The 17,719-nt window shown below is 37.9% G+C and overlaps 1 protein-coding gene and 1 long non-coding RNA gene across 6 annotated transcripts; one reads left to right on the forward strand and one right to left on the reverse strand.

Moving 5' to 3' along the window:
• Positions 1-1,938: 1,938 nt before the first annotated feature.
• Positions 1,939-4,282, reverse strand: LOC124391563. The gene is made up of 3 exons (XR_006927003.1): positions 4,126-4,282; positions 2,065-2,121; positions 1,939-1,970 (listed from the first exon to the last, which is right to left on the reverse strand). It is a non-coding gene; the product is annotated as an uncharacterized LOC124391563 (long non-coding RNA).
• Positions 3,948-16,070, forward strand: lrrc28 (leucine rich repeat containing 28). 5 transcript variants are annotated; one of them, XR_006927002.1, is made up of 11 exons: positions 3,982-4,099; positions 6,583-6,798; positions 6,890-6,930; positions 7,090-7,127; positions 7,213-7,350; positions 10,119-10,325; positions 10,960-11,062; positions 12,553-12,728; positions 13,452-13,611; positions 15,260-15,455; positions 15,786-16,070. XR_006927002.1 is itself a non-coding variant. In XM_046858225.1 (11 exons), exons 2-11 carry the CDS (start codon positions 6,631-6,633, stop codon positions 15,840-15,842), a joined length of 1,095 nt encoding a protein of 364 aa, XP_046714181.1. In that variant the 5' UTR covers positions 3,982-4,099; positions 6,583-6,630; the 3' UTR covers positions 15,843-16,070. The 5 variants fall into 5 exon arrangements, 4 of the variants coding, with proteins under 4 accessions (XP_046714180.1, XP_046714181.1, XP_046714179.1 ...); XM_046858225.1 differs by having other exon boundaries at positions 15,260-15,266; XM_046858224.1 differs by having other exon boundaries at positions 3,948-4,093; positions 15,260-16,070.
• Positions 16,071-17,719: the final 1,649 nt, after the last annotated feature.

The raw sequence follows: 17,719 nt of genomic DNA on the forward strand, positions 1-17,719 counted from the left end.
AGTTTAGTGTGACTGGGATAATTAACTCACATCCTCAGATCCAAAGTTCAACACCTTATTCTCTAAGCTACCACCTCCATGAAGCAGCAGTTATTTCCAGAGCAATGTTCGAGTGAACAATGAACAGCTCGATCGTGCATTTCTCATCGTAAACCCAAAGTTATTATTATTTTTTTTTTCTTCTTGGTAAATGCAACTAAAAAGGCGACTTTGCTTTCAGTGCAAACCTTTGAAGACTTGCTGCGGTTTTCTTGATTTTTATTTAATGGTTTAAAGTGCCAAAACTGAATATCTGTCAGTTAATCTGTCAGTACCTAAAGCAACATCGTCCTGATTCCTGTATCTGTTCATCCTTATATTTACACTATATGGACAAAGGTTTGTAGACACCTGACTAAGATTTAAAGTGCTTTTTCAACATCTGATTCCACATTTAGTCCCATTTCCTGTTATAATAATTTCCTAATATCTTTTTTTTGGGAAGATGTTTCACTAGATTTTGGAGTGTTTGTGTGTAGATTTGCTCATTCGGACACATACTGGTGGAGGGGAGGAGGCCTGGGGTGCAGTCAGTGTTCCAATTTATCCCACAGGTGTTCAATAGGGTTGAGGTCAGAGCTCTATAACAGGAGATCTTCCACTTCAGCCAATGCAAAGTAGATCTTCATGGATCTGGCTTTGTGCACAGGGCCATTAAAACAGGTTTGGGTCAAGTAAAGGGAAAATTGAATGCTATAGCATCCCAAGGACATTCTATAAAATTGCCTGCCTCCAACCTTGTGGCAACAGTTTGGAGAAGAACCACATATGGCTGGAAAAGTCTGGTGTCAAAATACTTTTGTCCATATAAGGTAGATTCATTTCAAATCTGTAGTACCATTGCAGGGTTTCCATTCGAGCCTCGTCATATCCACGGTGCTCGAATTCCTCAGGGCTTCTCTGCTCTGCTGCTCATCACACTGCTGCTCATCATCCATTACTTTCTGCATGTCTGAATCTGGACCTCATTCTGTAGTATACAGGTACACGCCTTTCACTAAGAGCAGGGTAATGATGTGGACTAGAACAGAAACGCTCCATCTAGATATAGTTGTATAACTATTCCATGCAAACATTTATTTTCAAACACTATTCTGATATTTGTAAAAAGAAAAAAGTATAATAAAATACAGTTTAAAGATCTAACTAAGGACAGGATATATATATGTTTTCAAGATACAGCACTCAAGATGCTGCGTATAGAGAAGGTGGAACGTGAGGAAGGTCTGTGGTCCAAGCTGCTTCTTCAAGTCTGATGGTTCAAAGTTTTAAGAAAAAATAACCTTTTACTTTATCAACATGTTTCATGTTCTGTTGTTTTGCAGGAAAAAAAGGAAAGGGAAAAAAAAGTGCCCAATGAATATGACTGATATCAATAATGAAGGTTTTGTTCATAGTGGCACATTGCTGGATCTTAATTTTAATTTTTTATTTTTTGTGTGTGTGTGCGTGCGAGTGTGTATGTGATATTTGCTAAGAAAAAAATAAACTCGGATCACCAGCTTTGTCATTCGTGTTGTTTTGTTCAGACTCTGCTGATAGTTTGTTAAAGTAAAAAGAAAAAAGATCATGTAAGATCATGACCTCTGCCATGTAAATCTATATTCTATGTGACTCTTAGGACACGCCTCGATCTCCGGAGTGTTGTGATACGCAATATTCATGTAGCAGCAGTGGTGCTGAGAGAACGCGCTTGAGAAACGGTTCAGCAGGTATAAAATATTGGTCACTTTATAAATAATAGGTGTAGCATATCTGTTAATAAATATATATTTAAAAGTCATTTAGTACCTATGCAAATGTTATAAACTGCATCATGATAAAAATGGCAACTTGAATACAATGCACACTTTTTTTAATTCGATGCACCGATGTGAATCTTACTATCCATAAAGAGGAGGCCTGGGCTGCAGTCTTCTTACAGGAAATGACTGGAAATGGATACGAAAGGAGGATACTTTGGTTTTAGGACATGTTAACAACTGAAGGCTTTCTCTTTTATCAGTATAAGGTTTACCACTATACCAGAATTACGTTTTCTTCTTTCTCCTCATAATCTTCTGGGGTAGTTGTCAGTGGAAGCTTTAAACATATGAGATTTGATGAGGTTTTCATTGTATTACAAGTTTCAATGAACTAGAATAATTTTTAAATATTACACTAGTAGTTTACAAAGTATCTATTCCTTTATTTATTAATACTGACATCATTAATGAGGAGAACCATGGGAACTTTATTTTGAATATAATATAATATTTTTGGCCCTCAACCCTCAAACAAGGTTGACTTTTGCCCCCTCAAGGGAACATTTTAACTGCGGTTAAGCCAGCAGCATCTTGAAAATACACGGTTAAGCCAGCCAGGGAGCGGTCAAAATAGATGTGAAGACGTTTCAGAAAGGTGTTTCCGTTATTTAAAAAAACCCCAAAGAGACATAAAATAAAATTATCAAAGCACAATTAATACAATTTCTTGTTTGTGGTGTAATAATTTATATAATATCAAGGCCCATATGCAAACACTTGTAAAACATCTTTAATGTATAGTGTTTGAGACTATACAGTAAAATGTAAAAGTAAAATCACCTTTATTTTACCTTCCTTTAAATGTTTGCTAATTCATTTAATTGATCTTTACTCAGATCTGTCTATTATATTGTTAAATTTCAAGTCATTTTCTGTACAGTTGTTAAAGAAAATTAAAGGCAATTTCGCTCCAAACATCAGTGCATTTTTATCATGTTCCACATTTAAACACTCAAAACATTGTCCTTTTATAGGTTTGCTCAATCTTTTAAATTAGTCGTATTAACAGTGTCTGTCTATTACTCTGTTAAATTTCGAGTCATTTTACTGTGGAGTTTTTGAGAAAAGTAAAGGCAAAATCACATGATGAACATGCACTGAGATTGAATGAACATGATTGAAAATGCAGTGATGTTTGGAGTGATTTTGCCTTCATTTTTCTCAAAAACTCCACAGTAAAATGACTTGAAATGTAATAGAGTAATAGACAGGGACACTGTTAACAAGAATTATTTAAATGATTGAACAAACCTATAAAGAAAAACGTTTTATAAGTGTTTGAATATGGAACATGATTGAAAATGCAGTGATGCTTGGAGTGATTTTGCGTTCAATTTTCTCAAAAACTCCACAGTAAAATAACTTGAAATTTACGACTTTAATAGACAGTGAGACTCTAAATAAGAATTATTTGAAAGATTGAGCAAACCCATAAAGAAAAATGTTTTATGAATGTTTAGATGTGAAACGTGATTGAAAATGCACTGAGATTTGTAAAAGTTTTTTGTCTTTGTATAACGGAAACGCCTTTCTGAAGCGTCTTTACATCTATTTTGACCGCGCCCGCCACCCATACCGTAAGTGCACGATTAGATGCGCAACACAAAAAAAAGTGCGGTATTTTCAAGATGCGGCTGTCTTAACCGCAGTCATTAGATAAACACGGGCTATTTAATATACAAAATAAATGTTTACATATACTGTTCACTGAATTGCCAGAAGCATGTAGACATCTGATCATCAGGTCTATGTACACTATGTGGGCATTTTTAAACGATGCGCATGAAATTGGTTCTTCCTTTGCGGTTAGAAGCTCCACTTTTCTGCGAAGGTTTTCTACTAGACTTTGGAGCGCCGCTGTGGGGGTTCAGTTCATTCAGCTACAAGAGCGTTATTGAGGTTAGGTAGAGATGTTGGGTAAGGAGGTCTGGGGTGCATATGGATGTGGTTGAGAGGTGTCCACAAGCTTTTGGCTGTTATGTGAAGCACGATCATGTTCATATGAGGTGGGAGATTATCATTCCCGGGTGTATTTTTTTTTTTAAGTTCACTTTCCACAACCTTTAATGAAATGAGTTATATGATCAGCATCAACTTCATCCACTGAAAACTTAGAATGTTTGAATCTAAATCACGTGATCTGCTCAACCAATCGTGCCCTCCCGTGCTGTGACGTTTGAGGTTGCTTACAGAAAGGCCTAGGAGCATCAGCAGCCCTCCGTCTGTCAACATACGCGCAGCTACGGGATGTAAGTGTAAGTGCATGTGCTAATACAAACACCTGTATTTAATTTACTCTGGGATTTTCTTCCGTAGACGGTTCATGCTGCTATTCTGAGCAGCTCTGACTTGCTTGGCTTGTTTAGCGTTAGCTTTCTGTAGTCAGCCAAGCGGCTTTATTTCCTATCTGTATTCAGGTAAACGCCACTTCCTGTACCCTGGCGGGGTGGGCGGAGTCTTGTCTTTTCTGATCAATGATTTGCTGTTTTTCGGAGGTGTGCCCGTGAGTGATAGTTATCTGCCAATCGTAAGGGAGTAGGCGGGTTTTTCCCCCCAGAATACAAGTGTGTAATATAAAGACAAAACTCTCACCGGGTACTTTTGTATTTTATTAGTATTATAATTTTTTTTACATATATAATAGGTTTTTTTTTTATGTATACAACTCAGTGTTTCAACTCTTAACATTTAGGCTAAGAATTAGCCAATATTGCTGTAAAAAACAAGAGGGAGGTTAATAACAACAACAATAATAATAATAATAGTAATAATAATTTGTGGGATAAATATATTTTTTATTGTTGTTGTTGTTGTTGTTGTTATTATTATTATTATTTGTAAAAAAAAAAAAAGCAAGTGACAAAACGATGGTGTTACTATTAAAACAATAAATAAAAATAGTGCCCTATAAAAAGTGCATGCTGGGTATTGAGGCACATGATTAAACCCTAAGCCTGAGCAGTGCACAATTCAAAGGAGGAACAGACACACTGTACAGTGCTCTCGATTATCTTTCACCTAGTCGTTCATGGTTTTAGTGACACACGTGCATGTTCCTTTTGTTTCTCTGCTGCAAACTAGGATTTTTTACAGTGTGAGATTCGCTTTGGCACAACAAATATATAAATGTCAAGTTTATCTCTATAGCACTTTTCACAACGGAAATTGTCTCAAAGCAGCATTACAGAATTTAACAGTTAAGGTGGGCGATGGGTATTTTTTCCTGATGAGCAGCCTTGGTGACTGTGGCAAAGAAAAACTCTTTTAGATGTTATGAGGAAGAAACCTTGAAAGGAACCAGACTCAGAAGGGGAACCCATCCATATTTAGATCATATCAAGAGTGTGATTATAAATCTTTAAAACAATACAGAACACCGGAGAGTGAGAACTAGCATGAGCACCGGGATGTAAGATTATGAGTAATGTCCTTTCTACAGTCTTTTACAGTCATTTGAGATTATGGAACCAGGAGCGTCTGAGCAACTCATAAAATAGCTCAAAATTTGTGATCATCATAGATCCATCACCAGCTTTTCCATTCTACAGCCTTTAAACATTAAAGGAGGTACAGTGTCCAAACACCACATGAAGTGGGATCCAATTGTCCACATGCTCCACTTCATATTCATCTCCCTTAACACGCCTTGCATCCGGACACTTAATTTCTCCAAACATTTAGGTAAAATACTTTTCCATGCATGTGATTAAAATTCATCCCAGAGCAGTTTAAAGGGATTTAGGTGTAGAGACTGGGCAGGACAATTCATGATAGAGAACAGTCCAACCGACTCTGTAAATAACGCTTACAGAGCTCGGACTTATGCTCCTGGTCATTGTCTTGTTGTATGGTGAAGGTGCTTGGCATTGAATGGTGGAATGGTCGCCATGTTGGTTCAGTGTTTTATTAGCATATTAGCATGTTCTCCATCTATCTGTTTAATGAAAATGAAGATTTTTAAATGACTGTTTGTTGGATAGGAACATGCACTTGACTCTTAAAAATCATAGATGACTTTTGTGATGTGCTTCAAAACTTTTCTCAGGCATCCACATCAGATCAGTTACCAAATGTCTCAAAGTGGATTATGTTGGGATTATTGTGCAACCAAAAGCAACAGAAACACAAATGGTTAAAAAAATTATAATAATATCATGAAGAAGCAAGGCTGTGAAAGATGTTGATGAAAGATTCCTAAAGCCTTTACTGATGCCTGCTTGATTCGTCCTTTTTTAATCCATGTGTTCTAAGCATATGGTATAAATGTTTCATCTTCCCCCCCCAAGAAACAAACTGCAATAAAAAGAACCATTAGAACAAAATGACTTGATAAAAAAAAAAAAATAGAAGCAAATTTGATGAGTACTGGTGATGAGTACCCTGATTATAGTTTATAAAAAAATGCATTACTAAAGTTGTATTAATTTAGTTTGTGATCAGTATTTTGTATCAGTAGCTGCATAAGACAACTGGGACGCATCATTAGTAAGTAAATTTGCTAAGGGTTTTGAAATTTAATCCAATAAGTGGAAAAGTGTAACTGCTCCATTCTGCTCTATTTCTCAGAATGTAGATTGAATAGATTTATGTTTGCTTTGAAGCAAACTTGATAAACTTTTTATTTTTGCAACTTTCGACTACTGGCATTAGAGGGTGACGTAAAGAAGCAGTTTACTATTTCTGTGTTCCAGTGATTTAGTTTTGTAAACACTGTCCCTAATTCTAACCAATATTTTAGGGTGTGATATGAGGGGAAGTGAAAGAGGGAACGGCCACCTCTGTGAGCATGGCCTCGGAGCTCCACGATGCCATCATCATTGCCAAACAGGAGCGCCACAAGAACCTGTTCCTCAACTACAGGAACCTAAACATCTTTCCGGTGGAGCTCTTAAAAGATGATGGCCTGCAGTTCCTGGAGAGACTGTATATGAAAAGAAACTCGCTCACCACACTGGTATGGCTGACTGACTCATGCATATAGTGCCAGCTTTCTCTAAAAGCAGTATGAACTTTGGAACTGAGCTCTCTTGGTTTTTTTTTTTTAGCCTGATAATCTGGCACAAAAACTCCCTAACCTGATTGAACTGTGAGTATCAAGAGTGGCCTCCTGATTTTTTTTCTTTCTATCTAATGGATTTGTTTTTTATTTCTGACTTATGACCCGGTGCAAATTCCTTCACTGTGTTGTCTGTAATATTATAAATTACCAGTAGGTGTCACTAACAAATCAGCATTTCTATTGTAGGTATCTCCACTCAAACAACATTGCTTTTATTCCACAAGGTACATTTCTCAAAATTGTGTTTGTATCAGTCTGCACATGTTTTTCCACACAGTTTGTCAATTCTCTTTGTCCCTCTTTGAACAGCTATTGGTAACTTGGCGAGGCTGCAGTCGCTGGATCTGAGTGATAACGCGCTGCAGGTGATCTGCCCCGAGATCGGACGCCTGCGCTCGTTACGCCACCTACGACTGTCCAACAACCAGCTGAAATGCCTTCCACAAGGTTTGGGACAGTGAATAAATGATGAATTTTTACCATCATGTTCTTAATTAATTTAGTTTGTCGCTGAGAGTATTGAATATGAAAATCGGGACAGATTTTAATGTACTCATTCAGTGAACAGTGAATGCTGCCCAGTCACTTTCAAAAAGCTGGTTTTAGGTTCATTATGGGTGAGTAAATACGAGGTGGTATCAAAAAGTTTTGAGACTAATTATGCTAACTGGTGCCATTCTGTCTATGTGGTTTAACACGTCTGCGTGTTTTATCATGGACAGCAAGTTAAAACAAAGTTCAAAAGTGAAATTCTGTGTGAAACCGGGCAAATCTGCCACAGAGACGTTTGCCATGACATACTTTAACATAAACATTTGATATGCAGCGATGCTGCAGCTAGTCGCTCGAGTTGTTGTGAGTGTCATGCGCTCTTCAACAGCGGAAGAACATCACCGGAAGACGACGCGAGACCAGGAAGACCTTCGATGAGCTCAACCCTGGAAATGTTGAAACTATTCAGCAACTTGTGCATGATGATTGTCAGAGAACAATCCACATGATTTCCCGTCCTCTCCCACCGTACTCGCCAGATTTGGCTCCTGGGGACTTCGCCCTCTCTGAAAATTCCTAAAAGATCCAGCTCAAAGATCGCCATTTTGTCACCATTGTGTTGATCTGGTGTAAATTGCTGAAGGTGCTTGAGACTTCCAGGACACATTATATAAGTGGCAGGAATGCAGGGAGTGCTGTATTGGTTGTGCAAGGAGACTATTTGAAGATGATAGTGTGTAAACATAGATAAATAAAGTACTTTTGATACCACCTTGTACATTCACGGCATTTGGCAGACGCCCTCATCTGAAGAAGCTATGGGGGTAATGGCCTTGCCCAGGGGCCCAAGAGCGGAAGCTTGGTGAGGCTGGGATTTGAACTCACAACCATAAAATTCAAAGACTAATGCCATAACCACTAAGCTACCACATAGAAACTGTTTTGCCCTTTGGTGATCCTTAATGCATGTATACCAAAATTACATTGAAGCTACTTCTCTCTGCACATTGTCCACAAATTGTTTAGAAAATTGAAAATGTATTCTGCTTGTCTAATACATTTTTAACTATAAATAAATTGAAAACACTTCAGTTACTTTCACTTATAGTTTCAATTTGAAATGTAAACTTATAGTATATAATCCAAATAAAACAGCCAACAAATTGAAGTCTCCATAAAGAGAATGTGACCTGATAATTGAAGGAATTTTACTTGGGACATGTCTGAGCAGTCAGATGTTCGGGTTTCCTTGTAGTAAAGAGTAAGCCGTATGGAAACACTTCTGCCAGAGAGCATGGAGAACATCTCGATGGGGTGTTTAAGGTCTGGTGCAGGCTTCCTTATTCCTTTTCCTCTAGCAACTTTTTTTTAGCTACAGTGAGAATAAACTATGCAGGAATACATGGATGCTGGTATGCCAGGCTTAACCTATAGTAGATATTGATCCAATCTGCTAGATTTTAGTTTGTCCCAAGACTGTGTGATTAGCAAACAGGTTTAGTGTTTATAGATGGCAGTCCAATGTGTTTACACTGGAGCTGAAAGAGTTTTTCCCGGATGTTCACGCTCAACTGTGTAGTTCCAGTTTATTCATTTGATGAACAAACACCTGAAGTGACATGACAAATTAGTGTCCTATGAGGTGAGTGTGATGACAATGATGCTGCTATGAATATATGAATGCTACAATACTAAACTGGTAGATGTAAGCATTATTTCAGGCAAGCTCAAGAATAATGATCTTCCACAGGCATTAGATGTAATGAAAAGGAGCTTGTTTTCTTCTCCCAACAACAACCTGTGACCCAGTTGGCTTCTGCATTAAAAACCACATTCATTTTTAACTCGAAGCAGTGTGTTGCGCTTTGTCAGATGTGGTATCTGTTTTTTCATTTTGCTCTGCTAGTCTTGTTCCCAACTCGTCTGCTTTGTGTGGTGCGAGTGCAGCATGTCATGGGACACGTTTTTTTGTGGTTTTGCAACCTGAATGCGCATTCCAGCGGTTAGAAACATGTTTTAGAAAGATGCTTTGATTTATGGTTAAGTCAGTAACCTTATGTTTCTTATTGGGGAACGCATTCTTGTTCCCCCTGTCATGGAGCATTCTGGATGTGCCTGCAAGGTTACTGTGACTGATCTCTTCATTACCAGGAGAGGGCAGTAGCATCGGCTAACGAGAAGCAGCAGGGCTATTTTTGATTAGTGAGAAATATGGAGCAAAAAAAAAGGAAGAGGATGCTTTTATTTGAATCATTAAATCATTTTATCATACACCAGTTCACATGTGAGCGTGGCCTCTGCAGAACAGCCTGAAAGAACTCAATACACTAAAGGAGGAGGCGTGGCCTCTGTGCCTGTCAGTTACACTAAAGGAGGAGGCGTGGCCTTTGTACCTGTCTGTTGAACTAAAGGAGGAGGCGTGGCCTTTGTGCCTGTCAGTTGCACTAAGAAGGAGGCATGGCCTTTGTGCCTGTCAGTTGAATTAAAGGAGGGGGTGTGGCCTTTGTGCCTGTCAGTTGCACTAAAGGAGGAGGCGTGGCCTTTGTGCCTGTCAGTTACAATAAAGGAGGTGTGGTCATTTTCTCTATCAGACCTAATTATTGTACATTTTTGTAATATTAATATGAATGAATAAGTTTTGTGTGTGTGTGTGTGTGTGTGTGTGTGTGTGTGTGTGGGTGTGTGTGTGTGTCTTTGACTGTGCGTATGCATTGTTGTTCTAGAGCTGGGGGATTTGATGGGGCTGGAGACTCTGGACGTGTCCATGAATCTGTTGAGGACTCTCCCGGAGCAGCTGCACCAGTGTGTGTCCCTGCAGCGTCTGACTGCTGACCGGAACTTCCTGCAATGCCTCCCGCGTCAGCTGTGTCAGCTGCCAGACCTTAATGAGCTGTTCATGGCTGCAAATTGCCTCAGATCACTGCCTCTGGGTGAGAGCTGCTATCCACAGACACATGCACTCTCACTTGGGCCAAGATACATTTGGCATGTACAGTACACAAGTGAGTAATGAAATGCAGTGATAGACTCCCCGATTCCACCAGATTATATGAGTGCAGCATGAAACCGATTGCACAAGATTTTCGAACTGTTCCTTAGTGTCTCAGTGTGGAGTCTTTCTAATGTGTTGGTTGTGCTCAAGTTAGTGAGAGGGTCACGTGGAGCTGCAGGTGCTGTGATAGGCCACCCGCTGTGAGTGGCCCAGGGGATTGTGGGTGATAATGAGCCTGAAATACTTCTCATAATGATGTTCAGAGCGCCGCTGCTCTCTTACTGTCTATATCTCTGTCTGTCTATCTTTTTCCCCCTCTGTTTGTGTCCCTCCATTGCTTTTGATCTGTCTGTCTGTCTATCTTGTCTCACTTTCTGGTCATCTACAGAGACTCTCAATCTCCAGGGAAGGCATGCTATTATCTATCTCAGGATTACAGGCTTTCTTAGGTTGCTGAGAACACTCGTTTCAGGGTTTTGACCAAATGTGCTTCTCACGATGTAAATATACCTAGAGAGATGTTTTTTTAAACGCTATCTGAATAGCTAAATGACCGTCCTTCTGCTCATCAGATCTCGGACGCTCGATGGAGCTGCAGTTTGTCTTTGTGGACAACAACGTTCACCTCAAGGGTCTGCCATCTTACCTGTACAACAAGGTCATCGGCTGCAACGGGTGAGAATCTGAGCAGTCAGAGTAATGGTAGTACTGTGTTTAAGAAATCTCTAACATGTATAAGTAAATGACATCACAAAACATGCAGATCTTTTAACTGTCACCCAAAACGTTCTCATCAAGAAATCCAGATTATATGAGTAAGAAAATTATGACACAGCTAACCCGCCCACTTTCCTTGCCAATCTACACTACAAACCATACCACGATTGCCTGTTGTGATTTATAACCCCTTTAGGGGTCGACCGATTGATCGGTTTTGCCTATTATCTGCATTGATAGTTGACTGCTGCAACTATCAGCTATTAGCAAATTATTATCTGCATACCGATAGTGTTTCCGGGTTGCGGTATACAGTACGAGAGTGGCCTCTAGAGGCGAATCACTGACACCACGTACTGTTTATTTGAATTGTCTTTTTATTCATTTTGGTTGTTTATTTTTGTTGAATGCACATCTTTTAGTTTCCTCGAATATTATTGATATAAAGAATATACTTATTTTATTTCATTTGCCACATTTTTATGATTCAACACTTTTTTAAGGAAAAAGTTTAGTACTATTTTTCATGGAGTGTAATGCTTGTTTGTTTTTTATCCAGTATCCATTTAAAAAAAACTATCAGTTGATTAATTGGTTTTCAGCCAGTTTGATCTAACCTAGTTATTGCCATCTGTAAAATCTACTATGGTTTGATCTCTATAACCCATTATACCACTGAAGAATTCTCAAATCTGACTGCTCACAAGGCGTTTATTATTTTTTTCAGAACAAACCAATGATCTATATTTATGAACCACTTCTATAATAATAATAATAATAATTCATTAGGAATGCCACATAATATAATCGCAATCTAATAATTAATAGATTGAAAGTGAGAGGTTTTTCTGTGAGGAAATGTTTAAGGAAACTTTGGGAGCCCCAGTGTCATTTTTTAAAATGTTTTATCATTCAGTAGGTTTTTTCCCCCCACTAAAAAGTCCCAGGTTGATTGTTGGTTAGGAAAATAATCCGTAATCAACTTTACATCTGGCAGCATCACACCAGCATGTCACACTACTGTATTACGTGCTGGGTTTGACAATTTGACTAGTTTTAAATATTTTCTTAGTAAATCAAGACCTTTTTTCAAGCTTATTAGATGAGTTTTTTGCTTTTCATTTTAAAGAAATGAGAGAAGTTTCATATTTTGACATTATTTTGAGTCTAAAGCCCTTTGGAAATATTCTTGCAGTTTATCTGAGCAATAATGTGAGTAATTAGATATCGCTCACACTTCAGCTGCAGAGTTATATGGCATTTAATGTCGTCTTTGGAAATGCCTCATGCGGTTATTGTACTGAGGCAGACATGAGTCACGTCGAATCGAGTCACTAAAACATGCCAGTTAAAACAGCCAGGCTGTTTCCTATGATTAAGAGTATAGTGAACATGTGAACAGATTAACACAGTCCCTTCTGCGTGTGCATGTGTGTGTGTGTGTAAAGGTGTGGCGTTTCTCCACATGTCTCTGACGCGACACAGCTGTCCCTGAACTTCGGAGATCTGAATGTGCCTCTGCCCTCTGAAGTGAAGGCTATCGGCACCGAGGCTGACCGTGTGCTGACATTAGAAGAGATGGCAATGAGAAAACTGGATGTAGCCTACAGCAGAAACAAGAAGGGTGAGACACACATTCACCTGTTGATGAGCTTACAAAGGACCAAACTTTTTATTGTCTCATGTCTAGAAACCCTCTTGTGCCCAGAGGGCTATGAGGAAGAATTCCCAAACTGTTGGTACTGTGATGGGTGGTACCAGCACACTGACTCATACGGCTTTTAAAATAATAATCGAAACATGTATTTAATTGATATGAATCAACTCTTCTGAGATTAGAAAGGAAAAATTTGAATGGGGTGTGGTGATGCAATTAAACATTACATTACTTTTACGCTATTTGGCAGACGCCCTCATCCAGAGCCAATTACATTATATCTTGTTCATACCACAACAATCTGCCAACAATTCGTTTTTTTGTTTTTTTTTTAAATATGTGATGAATATATTTTTTTATTTTTTAACATTTTTAATGCTGTCTTAGGTCTCATTTTAATGTGGCTATATAGTCAAAATGTCATCATATCAACAATCACCAATCATTTTCTTTTTTTTTCTATTATTAAGTCTGTAATTACTGTCTGTTTACTAAGTATGTTATTAGACTTTAATTATTTTAGCTTCTGCTGTAAAAGTAATAATGAATGAGCTGTTATTGTAGAATTGACTGTTGAACCTTGGCTAAGATACTTTTGTACCTGAAGAGAACAAGGTTCAGCATGCTGGAACCTGTGGTTATTCAGTTATTTGAGAGCTCCTGAGGATTCTTTTCCTTCCCTCTGCTTAGACTCTGCGTTCTTACCGGCGTTCCTGCTGCCCAGCAGTCTGTTCGAGCTGTTTCAGTGTCCTCTGGGTCACTGCCATCGCTGCAGCCAGCCCATGTTCACTATTGTCTACCCCAAACTATTTCCTCTCAAAAACACAGCGCTGGCTGGAGTGCACAGGAGGTACTGCTGTCACAACGCAAACGCGCTCTCTCTCTCTCTCTCTCTCTCTCTCTCTCTCTCTCTCTCTCGTTTTATTCTGATACAGGTTTTAACTTGCCCTTATTTATCTCTTTCTCACTGCTTACAAGAATGCTTCACCTGCCACATAAGAGTGAAAAATCAAGCATGGAAAAGTTTTTGTTTACAGATGAAGTATTTTTATTAGCACATAAAGTTCTTTTCACTTCTTGAAATTTTTCAGTTTTTATTGGTAATTTGCTACATTTATGGCCTCTTTGTAGTTTTTTTTTTTTTAAGTTTTTAAGAAAAGAAAAAAAAAACAGAAAATCAAATCGGAAAGTACTTTATTCTTTTCCTGAAACGCAATGTTATTTCGACTTCCCTCAGGCCTCCACGGGCTCATCCAGCCAATTTCACTTTGCAATGATAAACTAATAAAAAGCGATCAAGTTAAAAAGGAAAGTCAACAAGGGCACATTAAAGCAGTAATGTAATCAGCATCAAACTCAATTTTGTATGTAGTCACGTTTCCTAAGAGCTTTGTTAGGATTTTTGGGGATCTATTTATTTATTAATCTTTTTTTTTTTTTTTCTTTTTTCAGTTGAATTGTATTCTCATTTTCATTACATTAAATCTTTTATTTAAATCTTTTTTTTTTTTTTTTTTTTTTTGCTGTTTATTACTAGTAATAGTAGTAGTATAGCTAAGTTAGTAGTAAATATTTAAGTTGCAGTCCAATTAATTTATTGCTGCAGTAACCTGGAAAAAACACAGATACATAAGTCAAAAAATTTATCAGGAAATAAGAAACAAATTATTTGTGTCACAATAAATTATTTATATGCATTTGAGGATCTTTTTCATTTTTGGAAGCACTCAGTGGACAATTTAACGTCATAAATTTATTTTTTAATAATTTTATGACATTTTAACATCGTTAGCAAATAGTTGTTTGAATTGCTTTACAATTGACATTTCAGTGAATTATTAGTTTTAATTTGTTAATAACGCCTTAGATCTCCAAGGATTTATGTACTATATTGTTGGAGATTTATTGGGCATTAGTAATTAGAGTTTATAAATACTTTAAATAATTAATATTAGCTAAAATAGAGTTATGAGTACAGTTGCAATGATTTTTGAATATTGGCATCATAGAAAGTGTTACCAAAACGTTGGTAACAATAACTGAATCATACATACTTGCAGGTTGTGTTCTGGTGCCCTGATTCCTCCACTGATCCTCCATGTTGGTAAATGATGAGCTGGCCGTTCAGGCCTTGTCTCGCTTCTCTGTCTGTCTCAGCCCATTAGTAACAGGACACCAGCATTTCTGTATCAACATCTCCCATCCTAACCCATCCTAACACAATCAGCACGGCTAATTGGCTAATCTTAGGTCCACAGCGTGCATTAAGAGATCTAATTGGGCGGCCAGTTACGTCTGGACCAGTCAGGTGCAGCTAGAGAGCTTGAGTAGTAGTCAGCAGGAGCACGGGCTCATGTGCGTTTCTGTCTGTGCTTGTTGGGAAAAGAGGGGGAAAAAGAGACTGACAGGAATGTGTAGGTGAAGCTTGTCACGTCACTATAATTTCAAAGCTTTTTTCCCGTATTCTCTCCTCTTTTTCCTCCTCTTTCTTTCAACAGAACGACGGTGAGTTTTGTAGCATACTGCTGCTCCAGCCAATGTTTGAAGATGTTTGACCTACAGGGTTGATACCACCATTTCATCCATCACGGTGCTGTCGTCAAGATGTGCCAGTAGAACGTCGTGATACCTTCTATTAATCGTGTGCTACCGACTAACACGTGGACACCTTGGCATTCCAGATGATATTAAAGAGTAAAAGTTTTGGCACCCACTCAGAGTTCGTACATACAAGCTCCTTCGTTTGCCAGTATTGGCACTTTCTCTACAAAATAAGAATAGTTTTATTTTATGTAGTGTTTTCATTTTTAACTGATCCAAAAAGAAGCTCTTCTACAAATCGTACCCAGACCTCTTGAAAGATGAAAAGTTATTTTGAATACAGGCAAACTTTCTACTTGATGAAGTGCCCAGACGATTCGCAGAACTGCCTTATTGAAGTATTTATTCTTATAAGGATTTGATCTTGTTTCTGGAGATTTTCTGTTTGAAATTTTTGGAATGACTTTTCTTTGACTGTTCTAGAGCCAGTGGAGCACTACAGAATCATGTACAGATCATGCGGAGGAATACTGTTATTAGAGGAAAAATTAACTCGCCCTGATGTTGATGAAAAACCAAGAAGTTTGATGTTTTACCATCCCCCTCTAATGTTGCTAACAAGTAGCAGAATAAATATCTAAAGAAGCAAATGACAGACACACAAAAAAAAAAAACTAGTTGTGTAAATTGAATATTTATTCCTAAAACACTCCTTCAATGCATCATGATGTCCTCTAATAAATACATTGTTTGTGTTTTCAACCACAATCTGCATTCATATCTGCATCCAAAGAAACGGACCGGCCAGTATTTTGTGTGGGTTGCCATTGATTATTTCACATCTGACTAAAATGAACATTCATCATTATTTTTACATAAAACACTGTGTTCCATTATAGTCTAGTTACTTGAAAATTGGAAACATTAAATTAATAAAAACTCCATTGTTCAAGAATATTTGAACATTGAAATGTTTAGAAAATAAACATTTAAGTTCACTTCCATTGTGCAATAGTTATTTTTTAAATGCTTTAGACTATTTTAACATATCATTGAAAGTGCCATTTAGATTTTAGTACAGATTTCAGTAACTACACTTTCATCTTCTCATAGGATTCTGTAGAGGCATGCTCATTCCCATCAAGAATTTTATTGTATTTTAAAGTAATGCATTGACATGTTGATGACTTTTATTACCTACAGGTACAATATGAACCAGTTTCTGAATCACTTAGGTGGTGTTGTCTCAGCCTGTAATTTGCCTTGTGTAAATTCGGCAGATGAGTTATTTCTGGTACATTAGAAGAAAGAAAATGTAGGTAGTTGCATTATTATCATTAAGAAAAGTAAAGGTCACTAAGTAAAATTTGTATTTCATGAGACCTGATGTGGAACCTAAAAGAGGACAGTCTGCTTTCTTAGATGTTTCACATGTGCACTGGTTTGCCTTCAGGAGAGTCCTAAGCATGTCAGGTGATTTCTAATCAGTAGTGTTTATATTGATAATCAATCCGATATTCACATTTTTAAAGTCTTTTGTCTGCATGGGCCTCGGATTTCACCCCCTTACCAAAACATTATAGTAGATTGTTGTCTCGAAAATGTGTCAATAGGTGTTGAAAATGTGTGCTAGAAGAAAGAAGGAGAGAGCATTCATAAGATAGATAGATAGGTTCTGAGTTCCACTGTGACCCTGACTAGGACAGAGGAATCCAAAATGAATAAATGAACCTAAACAGTTGATCACATTTGCACAGTTATCACGTAGCCTGTCTGCACAGTGGCGCAGCAGGTATTGTTGCTGTCTCACAGCTCCACGGTAGTCAGTTCGATCCTGAGCTCAGGTTGCTGTCTAGGTGGAGTTTTGTATTTCCTCTGCATGTCCATGTGGGTTCCCTCCGGGTACTCTGGTTTCCTCCCATATCCCAAAAACATGCAAGGAGATGAATTGGTGACCTGCTATGGACTGCCATCCCATTCAGAGTCTATTCCCAGGACAGGCTTTAAATTCACAATCCTCACCAAGCTTACAAGCTGTTCGCTTGTATATTGTCGATCACCAAGGCAGGTTTCGCTTCCTGCCTTGGTCAAGGGGTGTTGTGCAAATGTGATTTTCTATTAAACATTCATTAACACTTTGCAAGTTAATTAATAATCAAGATCACATGTCTCAAATGGACTGATTCAACTTAAATCCTTTAAATGATTTCATTATTCACATGTAACGTTGAAGAAGAACTGCACGATGATTTTAATGTGGAATTCTGAAGATTCATCTATTTAACAGTAAAATGATTTTGTAATACTCAAGTAAGTATTTAAATATCAGGCTCATTATTCCTTTATGTTCAGTGATATGCTAGCTGTTTATTAGACTGCTTTTATATTCCCAAACTCTCCAAGACTGAACACGTTAG

The sequence above is a fragment of the Silurus meridionalis genome, chromosome 9 (assembly GCF_014805685.1).
Source record: "Silurus meridionalis isolate SWU-2019-XX chromosome 9, ASM1480568v1, whole genome shotgun sequence".
Classification (NCBI taxonomy): Eukaryota; Metazoa; Chordata; class Actinopteri; order Siluriformes; family Siluridae; genus Silurus; species Silurus meridionalis.

What these genes read in the sequence shown, in the direction of transcription:
- lrrc28 (XM_046858224.1), top strand. Translation starts at nt 6,631, where the DNA reads ATGGCCTCGGAGCTCCACGATGCCATCATCATTGCCAAACAGGAGCGC. An exon ending in CATTGCTTTTATTCCACAAG is followed by an intron (nt 7,128 to 7,212) that starts GTACATTTCTCA and finishes CTCTTTGAACAG; the next exon opens with CTATTGGTAACTTGGCGAGG. An exon ending in CCTCAGATCACTGCCTCTGG is followed by an intron (nt 10,326 to 10,959) that starts GTGAGAGCTGCT and finishes TCTGCTCATCAG; the next exon opens with ATCTCGGACGCTCGATGGAG.